Raw genomic sequence first — 18,202 nt, forward strand, 5'->3', positions numbered from 1 at the left:
TATTGATCTTGAAACTAGTCAGTGAATTGAACACATATAGCTGAAGATATTGCCTAAAATTAATTATATGGATCTTTATAAATGTTACCAATTCCTTTATATGCTGCATTATTATGAAAAATTTTATCACATCAACTAAGCTAATATTAAACTTTAAATATCTAAATTTAAAGATCATTTCAATGTCAATATTTTCATATTGGGAATCTTAAAAATACAGATCATAAACTTTCAATTTAGAGTCATTGTGAATTTTTTACAGGAAGTTAAGGGAATTTCTATTATTTGCTTTTGGTTAATATAGTTTCCTTATTAATTTTCCTTTTATGAAAATTGTTCTCATGCCAGTTGTTTTGTCATTATGATAATTTTAGCATATTTTTTTATCATTCAACTCCAGTAGTTAAATTTTAATAGAATGGAAACAAGGAGGGATGCTCATAAACTTTAACTGAAATTTTAATCTATTTCTTCTTCCCAAAATTTGGGTTTCATCATAAATATTATCGGTTAGGAATATGCTGTAGAACAGTCCATTAGTTTCAAAATCAATTAAACATGAGGACCATTAGCTAGTGTCCTGATAAAACCATCATATGACTTAGATTTCAAAGAAAAAATAAAATTCAAATAAAACACTACAAAATATTATTTTACTAGGAAGCAATACTTAGCTTTTACTTTCAGCTGGCTAAATAATGTGCTATGCACATACATTATGTATGTTGAATGGAAATTTACTTCTTAATGGAAAACCAAGTACATTGAAAATATTCAGATAAGTAAATCATAAATTTCATAAAATATTGGAAAAACGAAGTCAATAAAGGTGATAGAAAAAAAATTTAAAAAAATTATTAGTTCATCAGTAGCTTTGCTTGAAAAAGGCATTTGAGGGGAAAATTGAAGTTCAGGAATTCAACCCTTGCTAGTGTACATAGGACTAAATGAATACATATTTTATGCGAATTTCTATTGAAATACATGTGCAATTAACTACTTTATCCACTGTTTTCATTAATAGTCACAACAAATTCAGAGGAAAAATCTCTTCCTGTCAAAATCTTTGGGAACTTAATTCTCTCTGAAAGCACACCAATTATGATGGAGGAGAGGTTAAAAAAAAAAAAACAAAAAACTCACACTTTCATCTTGATGCAAGAGCTTGGTATTAACCTATTATATTGCATAGACTTCTGTACCAGTTAAGGTGTTCCAAGTGATCTTTCTTCCACTTGGTCTATGCAGAGCTGGGCAGGTTACCTGCTTCAAATTTCCATATAATAAAACACAAAAAGATCACAAGCAAGGAGGTAGCAATATCAGAAAATCAGCAAGCTGAATTGAGGTAGTTTCCCCATTGTTCTGTGAATCTAGCTTCTTACTTAGAAATGCTTCCACACAGATTACTGTTTGTCACACCAAGCTTAAGTGCTCACAATCCACAGTCAACATGTGTGTTTTTGGAGTTATGTTTTACATGTTAAAGAAGGGTTCTTTTCTGGCCACATATAATCTAGGCATCAAGTGAGTTAAACACCTTTCAGGTGCTAATACGGCCACTGGGTGGTGTTAGGGAAACCTCATTACTGCTGAAGCCTGTGGTACTCCTCCAATTTAAGGAAACATTTATATCAATTGACTAAAAAGAAATGAGACATAAGATATTTTAAGGTGATAAAACAGTTAAGATGTACTCTGACCAGTACAACTTGTTTTTTGTCATATATTTTATAACTATGTATGGATTACTGGCCATTCTCTACACTATTCTTTATCATTTTGATTTAAGACAATCATTTATAGGTGGATGGCATGTAGATTTTTGAAAAATAAAATCCCAAGGCATAGAACAAGAGAAATTATGAATTGGCAAGTTCATTGTAGTTTTGCTTAGAAAGAACTCCATGGTTGAATACTGCTGGAAAAGGATCTGGAGTAAAAGAAGATCAAGAAAGTTTCTTTGAAAGGATTTATATTTCCCCTCCTCTTTCCTCCTTTATAACAAGAAAAAATGGCACAAAAAATGGTTTATAGTGCCCTTTAAAAATGTTGTTTTCTTTGCCATGATTCTTGCAGCTTTTAGCCAATGGAATAAATTTAAATTTCTTTCTTTATCAAAATGGAGCTTATGAAAGAGGAAAAATGATTCCGTTGTAATTTGATATTTGAATCTCTGATTGCATCTGTTTATTAAAATAAGCATAGTAACTACAGCGGGTTCATAAATAGGCATACAGTAACCTATATGTTAACCTGCTTGAGTGTAAGTAATGCATCTTGTTTTAGACAACATAAAGATGTCCATCCCATTTTCTGGTTGACTTTGTCTGCAAAACTGATTATCATTTTGTGCTTAGGTTATTTGTTGAGTCAGATTGATTTCTTTTTCATGGCTTATGTAGGTCACAGAGGGTTAGCAAAGTTTATATACTGAAAATAGAGGGAAAGAAAGGCGAGAAAAATGAAAAGGAAAATTAATAATATAGTACATACATCAATACAATATCTTCTAAATCTCAATCAGTTGTTTATTGGTTGGCAAACAAGTTTCACTTTTACAACAAATATTAGTAATGAGGTCATCCAACTTTGAGACCATACAAAATGGATCATAAATTTTAAAAAAAATTATATGTGCTGCTAATTTACCTCTTGTATCCTACATTACTTAAAATCCTGTCAAATAAATAAATTTTCCTGTTAATAAACAGAAGACTTAAAAAAAATCACTTCAAAATTATTTGACCTTTCAATTCTTACTACCAGGGAATGAATTTCCTCTAAAACTTGGTAGTGCAGGTGCCCGCTTGGGGGCCAGACTGAGCATTCAGCACTTTATCGTCTATGAAATACCGTTTTTCACATGCAGAAGCCCCACTAGTCCTATAGACACCTCTTGACTTCTAGAATCATAGCTACTGTCTTGGTGATGAACTGCTTGCCAAATATGCTTTGCATTACAACAGATGTGCCCTGTAAACATGAAAGTTCGTCCTGCTCTAATTTGCAAAAATGCTGTTGGAAATCTTCTGGCTGGATAAAGATATATAGTCAGGGAAGGAAATCTAATTTTATTTCTTTTCTTTTCTTTTTTGTAAAAAATAATTTGTTTGCATTACTAGAAAATGATTCTTATAAAGTGATAGTTTTATTTATTTATTTATTTATTTATTTATTTCCCAGGTGAAGTTTTAAAGAAAACAAGTGTGTGTGTGTGTGGGGGGGGAGGCAAAGAAAAAGAAAATGAAGAAAGGAAGAAAAAAAAAAGGAGGAAACTTTGCTTTTTTTTTTTTTTTCTTTTTTTTCTTTTTTTTACTGGTAGACAAACTTGCAAGACTAGCACAAAAGAAAAAGAAAATTTCTTTTTTTTTTTCCCACTACATTAACAGGACTCAAATTCTGGAGGAACAGAAAGCAGACTATATGTGCAATGCTAGTATCTGTACATTACATAGAAATTGTTCAATTTTTTCTGCCATTAGTTTTATCATCAGTTAATACAGCAAATCATAAAATATGCATTTAGCATATAATTCTAGAATTCCCCTCCATTTCATTATTAATTTTGTTGTTTTGTTTTCCACAGCTATTCCTGCTGTGGTGAACAGGTGGTGAGTGACCATAAACCACTATGTGATAACAGTTTTGCTTCGCTTTTATGTTTGTTTGTGCAGCACTCCAATCTAGATGCAGCATTGTTACTAATTTCAAACAATTGTTCTGGCCTTTCAAAAATCAGGTCCTTGTAATTATAGTAACAGAGCATCAGAGATGTTAAAACAAACACAACATAATTCAACAAGGCCACAATGAGCGCCATTTTCTTCATATCTCGTTCATTAACATAATGAAGTCTCCATCTGAGGGGGGGGGGGAAGGACAAGAAAGGAAAGGGCACAGGGGGATTTCAGCAGTTATCTTTCTCCCCTGGGCTGACCTAAAAATCCCAGTTTAAAAAAAAAAAAAAAAGAAAGAAAAAGAAAAAGTCAAGAGTTTTTGTTTGTCTTTTGAGAACAGCATAAAGATTTAGGAGTACACACATTATTACCACTGCTTATTTCAACTCAGAACAGTCAACAAGGTGTTAGCAGTTTTGTTGGTTTAAATTTCTGTGTCATCTTCTATAGACTAGTGACCAAATGAGCAGGTCCTTTTGAACTTCCCTCCGGAGAGGTCCCATCTTTGTTTGGAGGAACTATGAATCCATCACTGCTGCCGCGCCCTAGCTGGTAGTAAGTGTGCAGCTGATGGACGTGGTTTCTGGAGCCTAGGTTTGGCATGCTTTTGTAGTAAACATCTTCGGCATCACCACATTTGGCCGCTGGGGGTTCGGTCTGGGTGCTGGTGGTAACGCTCTCTGCGGCGGGCACACCAGCCAGTGCTGGCATACTGGTATAGAGGGAGTCCCTGTGGGGTGACTGGAGATCTTCTGTGTGCTCGTTGGTTAGCAAAGGGAAAAAGCTCTCACTGTGGTCTTGGGGAATCCGCCTTCTGCTGTAGTGGTGTGGCTGGTGGTTCTCCGTGGAGTAAACCCTTGGGGGCAGCAAAGGAGCATCCGATTCTTCATGAATGAGTTCCAGGCCCAGACTCTCCTCATGATTGAAGGATGTGGCATCATCGAGGACAATGGCATCATCTTCACTTGCACTGCCGAGGTTATTCACCAGCTTGTTCATCAGATTCCTGTTCTGTTCGCTGGAACGCTCGTGGTTGTTCAGGTAAGAAGGGATGTAATTGGAAGTGAGTTCCTTCAGAATCTTTTTCTCTAGGGCGGTCTCATTATGGTTATAGCCGCGGTCTATAATTTGCACACAGTTGCTCAGGTACTCGCCGCTGGCAATGCTGTAACTATTGCCATGGTTACCATTCAGTGGTAGAGTATCCATGACACTTGTATCCCTGGCATTGTTCAGAAGCCCCTCTGAAAAAGATTACAAGACACTATGACATTCATATCCAATAGGCCATAGAACACACACACAAACACAAAAGCAAAACATTTATCGACTATGAAATATGTATAAAGCGCTAGCATTTAACTTAATCTAAAATGTCCAGGAACAAAAACATTAAATTTAGCTGTATATAACCAAATATATGTGTATAATTGGACAATTGATCAAAATCTTGGAAAAGAAGTATTTAAAATAAATCTCAAAAGAATTTTTTTTTAAAAAAACCTATGAATTATAAATTGGCAATTTTCACACACTGTCTGACATTATTTGAAGCATGTTTGGTTATAACATGGGCAAAATAACACAAAATTTTGGTGTAGTCATTCATAGCTTTCAATTTATAGCCATCAAGGTCAATTAAATAATTTGTTACCTTTAATTTTACATGCTCTCTTATTACTGAAGTAGCTACAATATTAACATAATTCATGTGTGGTCCATTCAATATGCTAGTAAAAAGTAAAAGAAATAGTTTTTCATAATTTAATATATAATTTTGTGAAATTAAAAATAATCCCAAGCCAGGTGTGGTGGCGCATGCCTGTAATCCCAGTAACTCCAGAGTATCGCAAGAGAAGCTAGCCTCAGCAATTCAGCGAAACCCTGTCTCAAAAAAAAACTTTAAAAAAGGCTGGGAATTTTGCTCTCTGATAAAGCGCCCCTGGGTTCAATCCTTACTATCAAATAAGTAAATGAATGTGATAAATAAATAGATTAATTAAATAATCCCTATACATAAAACCACAAAAGGATTATGTTAAATTTGTCAGAATGATATGGTCATTAAATAATGCTGAGTCAAATAAATGGCACACCAAAATAATTTACACACTAGGAACTTTCAAAAGTATTTGGATTTACTTTCTATTTTTTTCTGCTCTAAGCACTTTGGTTATTATTTCATATTAGGCCGTTAGTGATTATCCAGGGTCATTACTTAATACTGTATGAGAAAGTGTAAAAACAGGGATTTGATTCCCAAAATTATGTCGTCAATACTGCTGTTACCATTTTATAATGAGTGAAGACTTTGGGGCATATTAAATTTTGGGTTTGAAAGAGGATAAACATTTTATTCTGGTAGACACAGCTGCAGTGAATTAAATTTGACCACATACTTCTTCAAGGTCTTAGCATTCCCTTGAATGAACAGAAAATTTAATAATCTATAATAGTTTCTTAAATCAATTCAAATGCAACCACAAAAGAAAAAACACACACAAACACTTAACCAATTCTGGTAAATTAGGAAGGGTATTTCCTTTTATGAAAAATTAGTCAAAGAATTCTATTAAACTTCTCAATATGCTGCTAACTTGTGAAAATATAGCAGTCATTCTATATCTGTGATGCAGTTACATTTATCAAAACTTGACTAGTTCAATACTAGTTTAAATGAACAGTCGAATATGTCAATTTTTATACGAACTTCTGATACACGCTCTGTATTCAAGAAACACTGTTTTTAAAAAATAGCAATGCATAAAATGCATTAAAAAGCAGCTATCACAGACATAGGTTGAAGCGATTTATTTTCATGTTATATCTTGTACACAAATCCACAATGTTAAGAAAAAAAAGTAAATGCCTTTTAAAGGGCTGTATGTGATGGGTGACTGCGGCTGCAGAGGTTGCAATGGGATGCTAGATGGTTAGGGTTGCGTGGCTGATGCATTGAAACATGTGCTTTTGTATTTCTGTTGTCAATGCATTAGGCAGAGACTAAAAACAGCCATTGTAAAATAAAGTGAGGATGCTGCATATGACACACTTTTATGATGGAATGTACTAATAAAAATTAAAAGTTTATGGATTACTTAGCAAAAATAAATGCTTAATTTAAAAACAATTTAACTCACACGAACATTACATGAGACTTAACAACCATGTTGATTATGTGACAGAATAAAAGAATCAGACAACAAAAGCGTCTAATCTCTATTAGCATATATTTATATAAGTTGATTTATAGGCTCTTTAGTTTTTAAATTGTGAGATGAACTGTTTTTAATAACTACATCATCTATATGTGATGCAATAAAAGTGAACTAAAAAAAATTACATTTGATATGCAATGTTTAGCTTTACTCCCATACTTGTCTCTCTGTAGGGCTCTAAACGACAGCATGAAGAAAAGGAAAGAAAAAACAACAAGTAAGCTTACAGCGACAGTAGAGGAAACATGAGTAAAAAGCAAATTGATGATATGCAGAAAAAAGAGTCAAAGGAAATAATTTCCACTGCCCCAAAATTCATGAGTCTGTGTTACATGGTTTATCATAATAAAAAATACTGATATGTTAGTTAGAAAATAAGCAGTCCCCCTTAACACATGCCAATATAATGAGTCTTTAATAAGCATTATACAGTTTGTAAATTTCCAACAAAATACACACTTATATTACAATTAAGATTATCACACAAACAAGAGAATAAAAAGAAGGTGAGCCAGGAACTATTTCCACCTCTAGATTTCAATACTGTCACATGTATGATGTTAGAATGCACCTGCTCATAAAGGAATGCCATATAATTTTATAATTTATTAAATGAAATTATCAAGGAAATTTGGATACAGAAAAATACTAGTTGAAGATTTTCATAATCTTGTTCTTTTTTCCCCCTATATATCTTCTCTTTCTCTGCACAAACATTATTTTTCCTCATTGTACCTACAAAAATTTTGCTTATCATTTGTAATAAAAAACTGATCAGTACTGTCATTTCTGGAGCCCCTATCCAGAAGTGGAGTAACTACAGAAAAAAAAGGCTAAATCCATTTATTCTGTATCAAGAAAATGTGTGGGGAATAAATCACCACTTATATCAGGTTTTCTTCTGGATTGCTGCACAATCATATGCAATCAAATATTTTGGGAGTGGATCCTTTGAAAACAATCCTGGTGAAATTACTTTTTAGAAAAAAACTCACATTTTAAGCAGGTCAGAAGAATTACTCTTACTGATTTTGTTTACATGATGGTTAAAATATCACAAAACAAAGACAAGTGAATTCTCTGGGCTAGATCATTTTGAGGGATTCTAACTTGTTATAATTTAACCATTGGTTAAAGGAGACAGTTTTTTTTTTCTTAGCAAAACAAGACCTACAGCATTTTAAAAAGCAGAAGAAATATTTTTTCAAATTTCAAAACAGCTTTAGTAAAACAATTTGAAAGACAAGCTGTTTATCAACAGAGGTAAATACCTGTAGGCTCATTATGGTTCACTCCTTAAATACAGGGATTCTAGAACTAGAAGCACAAAAAAGAGATCACTGAGGTTCAATTTCCATTTTTCAGAGATGAAGAAACCACAGTGCACAGAGGCTGGGCCTTATCTAATGCTTCCCTGCTAATAGGGCAGAGCTGGGATCAGAAAGGGGTCTCTAGACTTCTTCCAACTCTGCTGCAATTTTCTCTTCAAATCTGCTGTAGGCTTTGAAAACCATGAAGGAATACCTTGCATTCTTACTTTTATTCTTCACTATATCCCATTCTAGAGATATGTCTTTCTTTAAAGTTTTAGAACTAAATTAAATTACCTTAAGATGTAAATTTATTTTAGTAAAATCACGACTTCCTCTCTTACATTGTGTTGACAAGTTTTTCTATAATGAGATTTATCTCTACAAAAATTGAATTTCTAATACTGACAAATACACAATGGTCCAGAAATTCTATGCAAAAAGTTTTAAACATTCCCACAGTTGGAAGCTGAGTTCAACATAATAAAAGTATATTATTCACTTTTATTTTTATATGTTTCAGTAGTAACACTATATACACATCTTTACATAAATAAAGGCATTACAAACAAGATTGGATGCTTTAAATCTGAACATTTCTATGCCTGGATAGCACTGGTACAACTGAAGTAGAGAACCCACAGAACAGAACCAAGTGGTAATTTAACATAAATCACTCCAGAAACCTCTCCAGTACATACCGGGTCAACTATATTTCATGTAAGATTTCACCTTGCCAGTAAGAATATAAGTGCACTCATCTGAAAGCATAAGATTAGCAGCAATATGACAATCATCAAGATTTATTTTTGGTCAGTGGTAATAGAATTATTTTAAGCACTATCATGGTTTCTTAACATTTTGATAATTATTAAAACATAATAGTTGAACAGTTCCACTTCTGGCTCTGAAAAACATTAATAAAATTATTTACTTTTTATTTTTAAGGAGTCAATAGAATTTTTTAAACTGGAATTTAGGAAAAATCCATTCAGACAAATTCCTTGTGAGTAATAACCAATACCTTAAGGATTCCATAGGAATAAAACTTTGTATTTATATAGTATTTTAATTTTTTTTTGTCTGTTAAAATTTTAATTTAATATTTTAGATAGGTATGTGTTCACCCTTAAAAATATCCTTCCCTTGTTTTGGTTATACCAGTAAAAATAAAGATGTGAAGGCAGATAGTGAAATAAGGAAAACAGAAAAATTAATAATCGTTACTCTTTCATTATATAAGAAATGACACATTATCTCTGAAAACCAAAAAAAGCAAAATAAAACGCAATCCACATTTGTTAATTATTTTAAAGTAATTACCAACAACTTTTCTGTGTAAGGTGAATAATGTAGATTACATTTAACTTGCAAATATTTTAAATCTTCATTTAACATCATTCAAAATTACTAATTTATCAGGATACTTCAAAATATTTATAGTGACCCATTTACCTCTCACTTAACCTAAGGATAATAAAGACAAGATAAACCCTTAGAAGGTCTACTAAATTGTTCTGCCTAACCCCATCTGGTGCACTGTGTATTGTACCATCCGTAGAGTACTACAGTGGAATATGGACACTGACAAATGAGAGAATATAGAGAGAGTAACCATGAAGATGGACCCAGAAACTCTCATATTGATGATTCTGTTGTAGTAGGGATATGGAAAACCAAAGGAAAATAGGTTTGCTGCTTTCAAGTATTTCAAGGATTTCCAAGAAGCAACAGAAGAAGGCAAACATAAGCATTATAGTAAGAGGAATATATCTAGATATCTCTATATACATAAATGGGTAAAAAACAAGCAGAGCATTTCAACAATAGAATATATGAGATCTTGAGGTGGGAAGAGCCCTGTTAGAATAGATACTTCAAGCTGGGGCTTACAGGGTGTCAGTAATCACATAAACAGCATTTCATGAACTCTATCTCTGGTTCTCAAAGTCTATGCTTCTTCAACATGGAGTCTTAAGAAACGATGAAATTGAAAGTTTACTGAATTATTTCATCATATAAACAAATATCTTGAACATACTCCTGAAGTCATTTGTTAATAAATTACTTTGGTATTTTTGAAATAATTTAAAATCATCCTTTGTATCTGACAAGGAACCCTATAGGACAGCTCAGGTGATGTGAGACGCCCAGTGGCAGGCTGCAACAAACATGTTTTTCTGAAATGGCCCATTCACACCAAGTTTTACAGTCACACCACTAATCTTTTACCTCTGACAAAGAAAGAAAGAGGAGAAAAAAAGAAAAATGAAAAAAAAAAAAAACACCAGAGATGCTCACAAAGGATAATAGAAATTTTATTCCAAATTTCCTGGGTAATTTAATATTGCTCAATTACTGCCTTCAACTGGAAGAACCATGGACATACCTATTACAGTGAATTTTCTTTCAAATATATAATTTTAAGTAAGACGTTTCTTTAATGAAACTTCTATTTCAATGATTTATGGTCTATTTACATGTATACATATACACATATATACATTTATGATGATTTATATATAGACAATATATCTTTATAATCTTGATAATCTTAATATAACAAATTAATAATCTTAATAGCAATAATCAACAATGGAGTTCATAAGAGTTTACATATGTATGTTGTGTGTGTGTGTGTGTATACTTAGAAAAAGTAAAACCATGTCCACATAATTAGAGTGTAAGCTGTTTTTTAAAAGACCTATGCTTATTTGTTTGAAACACAATGAAGTTTCTGTATTGTTTTCAAGATGGGGCATACAGAGGAGCCATCTTCAAAATCCTTGTTTCAAGTGAGTTGTAGCCTACAGTAGAAATAATTTTGTGACTTGCTTGCTCCAGCTCGTGTAGGCGATGACAAAGCTAAGACAGAACCTGAGCTGCTACTGTCCAGTTCACTGCTCTTTCCTCCACTGCTTAGTTCAATGTAATTTTCCCTGGAGTTAATCTAATGCTTTCATCAATACTAATGCTTTGTGCCCAGAGTGTACTTCATGATTTAACAAACTAAGATTTATTTTCTCCATCTTATAACAGTAAGACTACTGAATCAAGTCTTCTTTTATCTTACTTACCTTAGACACGTATCTCATTTCTCAAAATAAATACATAGGTATTTAATATAGAAATAAATGAACAACAAGAAAAGTACTGACAAACCACAATACATTTTGTAACAGTACAGAGAAACAGACACATATGAATGAATAAGGCATTTGTTTATCAGAAGGCATCCATTTCTTACTAAGGAAAGCCTAAGGAAAATGGAAAATAAAAGCACCAAGAGGGGTGGAATGTAAAGGAGTCTGTGTGTCAGCTTCCAAAACAAAGAAAAGGCAGGAGAAAGGAAACTAAAAAGTGCTCATAAAAGCTACATAAAATGGGACTCTCACTTGAAAAAAATTAAGATAAACTCCAGCACACCTTGTGCGTTGTACATGCTGACAGAAGGGTTGTTACAGACCGCCGGTTCCCCAAGCAATGTATTATAGGGATTGTTAGTACCATGCGGACGAAGCAGAGCATTGCTTATAAGATGATTAGCCATGGCTCCTGGAGCAGCCCCATAGAAAGACAGAGAAAAAAAAAAAAGGTCAATCAGGCAAATGTGTTTGAAAAAAAGAAAGGAAACATTTAGAATGACAACAGTTGATATAGCCCTGATTACAGGCAGGCAGCTAATTAAACTGAAAAAATATGTCACTAGAGCAGCACACATTTCCAACAATGTACACGTATTTGAGTCAATGGGAAAGAAAAAAAATGATTTACAGTGTTGCTTAGGCCACATTTATGGTACTCTCTTTCCCCAGGTGTATGCGAGAATATATTCCCATGCTTGCTATAAATAAATAATAATAAAAAAGCAAATCCAGTCATTCATACGAACAAAACACAAAAGCAAAAAAAAAGTATAAAAGCTAAAATGCAAAAAGAAACAACAACACATTTCCTTACTCTCAGCAACCACTGAGTTGTTTTCAATGAAAGTAAAAAACAATAAAAGGAAACATTTAAGATCAAACACTCATTTGGAGAGCAGTTGTTGACACAACAGAAAAATTTTACATTTCTTAGAAATTCTATACAGAATAACTGAAATTGAAATAAAATATAATCACTCTTATTAGTACACCACAGTAAACATACTAATTGAGTGATGTAATTAGCCTGGTAAAAAGTCATATAGACTTTATTTTAAACTATTTCAGATAAAAGATTATGCTATCAAGCAATATATATACACACACATATATAATTCCATTTTCCATTTTCCAACTGTTGTTCAAACTTTGGCATAGGAAAGTAACAAAATTAAACTCTTTAATCCTTTTGTGAACAGATATTCTTAGTTTCCAGCACACCATCAGTATGAGTTGCAACCCTCCATCCTTCAAAGTCATTTAATCAAGAGACAAAAGATCAAAAGATCGGAGGAAGAGTTTTATTACATATAACCATGCATTTATAAATACGATAGGTAGAACTGCATATTTATGTTAGGTGATGAATAAATAAAATGTGACTGAAGAAAGGAAAAGAAAATTCTGTGGGGATAACCAGTTAACATAAGCAGGTACAAAAATGTTGATCTTTGTTATACATATGTGAGAGAATGAAAATATAAGCTATCTTGACAACAAACTTACAAATATTTGTGATCCAACAAAGAACTATTATTTGGACTATAGAAAGAACTCTCAAAAGTCACCACTAAGAACTAATAAAATTCAATTCAAAACTGGTCCAAAGGTATAAAGAGACACTTCAAGTAAAAAAGGATATATGGATGGCAAGTAAGCTCATGAAAAGAACTGCTATTAGCCATGAGGGAAATGAAGATGAAGCCACAATAACTAACAATACATCTAAGATAAAAATAGTGACAATATTAAATGTTGACAAGGATGCAGAGAAACCAGATCACTCCTACTTTGCTGATGGAAATATAACAATACAGCATTTAGGAAAACAGTTTGGGGAGTTGCTCGTAAAACTAAACATGTAATTATCATATTACCCTATAACTGTACTCTTGGACATTTATCCCAGAGAAATAGAAATTTATCTTTACAGAAAACCTTGCACATGAATGTTCATGGCAGCTCTACTTGAAATAGCCCCCAAATGGAAAGAGCCCAAATTTCTTTCCACTGATGAATGGCTGAACAATATATAGCAGGTGCATATAATGAAAAACTACTTAGCAATCAAAAGGTGTACATTACTATAGACTTAAAAAGCTAGATGAATCTCCAAAGATTTATACTAAGAAGAAAGAGCTAATCCCAAGTGATAACATACTATATAATTCCTTTTATAGATATATATTCTTGAAATGACAGAGTTACAGAAACAAGAGAGATTAGTGGTTCACAAAGGTTAAAGATGGAGAAGGGAAGTAAGTCTTCATAAAATGGTAATGTGTGACATCCTTGTAGTGACAGAAATATGAAATTATTCTGTATCTTATGATGGTGCCCATGGCAACCTATTTCATGAATAAAATTCCATAAGACTCAATACTATCACAACTAACTACAAATAAAGCTGAATAAACCTGGATGAGATTGGTGGATTATATCAAGATCAGCATCTTGGTTGTGATATTATAGTAGAGTTTCATAAGATATTGAGGGAACAAAGTAAAGGGCAAATAATCTCTCAATATTATTCTGTACAGCTGTATCCAAATACAAATATCTCAAAATAAAAAGTGGCTGGTATTGTGTGAGTAAAATACAAAATTTATTCATTCATAGAAAATGTCAAAAAATGAGAAGGGACTATTTGGCAACAGTAATGTTTATCATTCCTAAATTGTAATTCTTTGTCATGGTATATTACCAGCCAACTAAAAATTATTTTAATCTCAAAAACTGGGAAAGTAAATACCTCCTGATTAAAAGGACAATACATCTCGTCAAATTGTTAGTCGTAAAATATCAGTTTTTTTTTTCAAGAAATAAGCCATGTATGTGTTCATATCCTGTATATCCTGCAAAGAATTAGCATGGAAGTAGCACAAAATATTTCACTTACTAAATGTTTAATAGCTGTTTGCTGAAGTTGTAAAATACACTTAGTTAAGTGTTCTTATGTAGTGCAATGGCAGATCTTCTATCTGTCATGTAATAGGTCTTTCAGGGTATTACTTTCCCTTGATAAATTACAAATATGGGATATTAATAAGAAAAAAATTTAAAGTTTATTACAATGCCTTTCAGATAAAAAATGAAAAATTGTAGATCTTCAAGATTTATATTGTGATTGTTATGCAAATTTAATTGTTTGAGGCAGCATTTGGTTTGCACAAAATAAATTGTATTTGCTACCTAATATTTACATTTCTAGTTCTTTTCAAGCACAAAAGAAAAGTTAGTTTTCTAATACAAATAATTCCTTTCTGAAATTATTTTAAATAAGTATTTAAGTAGAAAACAAAAAGTATAATTCAAAATAAACTCACATGAAAACTTGAAAATAGAAAATCACTCAAATATACACCCTCAAAGATCAAAAATAAAGACCTTCATGGCTAAAGCTTGTGTCTGCATTTCTCTATATTTATACACTATTTAATTTGAAATAATTAGAAATTGAACAATATAATAAAAAGATCTCATATTATTTTTTTTTGCTTTGCTACATACAGCTTAAAATTCAACATATTTCTTTTTCTTATTTATGTAGAAAAATGAATAGCGTTTCTGTACTGATGTAAAAGAAGCTATTTGTGCTTAAAAATAAACACTTTAGGTGTAAAGAAGTATAAGCAAGAAGCAGATAACTTGATAACTTTATCATTCAGTTTTTAAAAAGCCAAGTATATAAGGAAAAAATGGTTAATAACAAAAAGGAATTGTTTCATAATGGAATTCTTTTTTTTAAATGCCTTAGTTATTTATTTATTTATTTTTATGTGGTTCTGAGGATCGAACCCAGAACCTCACTCGTGCTAGGTGAACACTCTACCATTGAGCCACAACCGCAGCCCTCATAGCCAAATTCTAATGAAGGTATTTAAGTTTTTATAGATAATCCATTTGGTTATATCTTTCCCAGTATAAAGTTCTTTTCAGTCCTAAGCATTTTTCTAATTTTTGAATGTAGTTTAAAGTGCTTCGATTAGTGAAACTAATAATTTAAGATGAAAGGATTTTATTTTATTTGAAAGAAATTGGGTGAAAGCTGATTTTATTTTTATTCAATGCTTGCTAAGCTTTAAAGGCTGGCCACACATCAGAAGTGCTACTGGTTTGCAGGTAGGCATTACCATACAATATAGACAATACAGGCCAATCTTCAGTCTCTGACACTTGGGTTCTAGGCTTGGTCCCTTCCTCAAATCTCAGTGAAATTCAGAATCAGTTATGGATCTGTAGCCTTAATGAAAGTCATGTAGCCTTCATCAGCTATTCACCTACTGTTCTTTCTAAAGCCATACAGACACAGAAATAATTCAAAACTTTTAAACAAAAATGCACATTCCTCTTCATCTCTGGTATTACGAACTTTTCTTCTGAAAAAAAAAAAAAAACAATGAAGAATCACTAGTTAAAAATCAGTGGCTGTTTTTATTGTCTGTCCCTCATTTTTATACCTCCTGTACCATTTGAAACCAGCTTTAATTTTACAGAGTTTATAATTAAAGGAAAGGCTTCATCAATAAGGGTGGGAGTAGGAAGTTCAATGTGATGATAATGTTACAAAAAGTATAAAGATACAGATAAACTCTAGAGATTTGCTAGTACAAAAGAATAAGAAATATATTTTGAGAATCAAATTATTATCCCTCATTTGATTCACCTAAAATAAGGTGAATTTTTTCCAAGGACATTGACCTCAAGAGGTCTTTCTTCCTATCATAGCAAATAAGTTTGATTTTTTGAGGAGTTATTTTCATATGGCTCCTACAGTCAACACTCACTAAGCAACTCTATAATACATCTGAATGGTGGCACTGACTGTGCAGAAAAAAACAAACATAAACAACAGCTTGCTGCCAGTGCTTGGATCCTTTAACTAAAAACTTGGACAGAAGCTGTCTTCCTCCATCTTCCACATGTGAAGGTACTTTTGTCTTTTTGCTGTTGCTGCACTGCATTTCACTCATTTTTGCAGAAGTCTATTCTGTTTGCTTCTGGCTGTTTCCTCAATTGACTTAGGTCGCTTTGAATTTCGATACTAGCTTCCAGGATTCTGTCTATCCTGTCTCTTCCTCTTCCTACAACTAACTTCTGATTTGTAAACTTCCCTTCTAACAGCTGTGAAATTGCTCAAGACTTCCAAGAAGTTCAGTGTTTAAAGACCATCTGTCACTGTTTTTTAGCTGGAAAGTTAAGTGTACTGGTTAGTCAGTTGCAAGACACAAATAAATTGGTGTTTGGTGGGGGAGGGAGACAGTTACAGCAACACACACACACACATACACACACACTCACACACAAATGTTTACATGCTAATTCTTTAACACTGGGATGTAAGCTCTAGAAAGACTAAATACATAGGAGGTTTTTTTTTTTTTTTTTTTTTTTTTTTTTTTTTTTTACTGCTCTACAAAGTGTCTAGAGCAGTTTCTAGAGCTTAATAAAAAAAACTGCTTACTTAATGAAAAGTTTATGTGAACTTGACACCATCTTGAAAATGTAAAACCAAGTCATTTTTATCATTTCTGAGTAGTAATAATAATCTTGAGGAAAAACTTTTAATAGTGCCAGTTGTCTAATTCCTGATGAGATTTCCTTATTTGCTTCTAACACAATACCAGGTACTATACTAATTGAAACTTTTAAAGCAGAAATAAGCAATTATATAATTACTTGGAATTACATAATGTTACCTAAATACTAACTGCAGATAGTAACAATAATGGCTAAAACAAAACAAAACTAAAAACTAAACAAAAAGTAAAGTATCTATGTAAAAATAGCTGTCCGATCCAGTCATCAACAAGCTGAATCCTAGCTATTGTGTAGTCATCCCTGCTTATTTACTATCAGAAACAAAGGAGAGCTCTCTAATACAGAAAGGGAATTAAGATTGAATTTCAAAATATATGAATCGTCAACATGGTTCTCAACAGAGGGTCAGGCACAACATCTTTTTTATTTCTGGTGAAAGAGTGATACAAAGCAAATAGGATGGTTATTATTCCATATTGGAAAACTCAGAGAAGCTTTTCTGACAATTATTCATAAAGTCAGAGCCTAAAGCCCCTGAAAAAGACTAGTCATTTTAAGAAGGGTTCTTTTTTTCTTTATTTATACCTGAAGATTGAGAGTAGTACAATAGTTTTTGAATGAGTGAATTTTGAATGGAATAATAATGAGCACACTCTTACCACAAAACTGTGACATTCCTTTCTTTGTGACAATAGAGTGGGTGTTTTGACATTGGGAGGCCTTGAATGACAGCATTGGGCTAGTTCAGTGTGATGCTTGTAACTGAGGACTGGAAATCTAAGGCAGATCAGTGTGCTTTGAAATTGTGAAGTGAAAAACAGATCTGAACAAGGATGAAAGCTGGATCTCACTTGAATCTAGATCATTCAGAAACATAATTCAAACAATGCTGCTTCTTGAAAGGAGGCTAACAAAACTACAGTGAAAAGCTCTTAAAATAACTTGAATTGCTACTCTACACTGCCCCTCAGACTAAGTTCTTATTTGATCATACTGGATGACCAAAGTTTTGTCTTTTAAGATATTAGTGATCCAATTAAGAACCAGTATTTTTCTATAGTCACAAAGCAATATGCCTTAATTTTCAACTTCTGGTTATTTATAATATATAGAATAGCAAATGTCTGGTTGTTTTTCCGTATAAAATAGATTTACTGTGATGGTTCTTTCTTCTTTAACATACCGGATCCTGCATCCATTCCCCCAAGGTTCTCTCTCCCTTATGTTTGATATAACATTTTTTAATGAAGCCATTTCTGATAAATACATTGATTAATTCATATAAATCAAAGTTACATACAAAGTAG

General features: G+C 32.5%; 1 protein-coding gene across 8 annotated transcripts in view; it reads right to left on the minus strand.

Annotated features, from left to right (window-relative positions):
• Positions 1 to 4,124: 4,124 nt before the first annotated feature.
• Positions 4,125 to 18,202, minus strand: part of Adgrl3 (adhesion G protein-coupled receptor L3) — a 479,419-nt gene continuing 465,341 nt past the window's right edge. For 3 of the 8 annotated variants that reach the window (XM_077803550.1, XM_026395017.2, XM_077803549.1), the window contains one exon: positions 4,125 to 4,924. In XM_077803550.1, the coding sequence (XP_077659676.1) occupies positions 4,125 to 4,924 (800 nt within the window). Of the gene's footprint in view, positions 4,925 to 7,023; positions 7,076 to 11,634; positions 11,764 to 18,202 lie in introns of all 8 variants that reach the window. The other 5 variants (XM_077803553.1, XM_077803552.1, XM_077803551.1 and 2 more) reach the window with 4 other exon arrangements.

The sequence above is a fragment of the Urocitellus parryii genome, chromosome 10, assembly GCF_045843805.1.
Source record: "Urocitellus parryii isolate mUroPar1 chromosome 10, mUroPar1.hap1, whole genome shotgun sequence".
NCBI classification, from domain to species: Eukaryota; Metazoa; Chordata; class Mammalia; order Rodentia; family Sciuridae; genus Urocitellus; species Urocitellus parryii.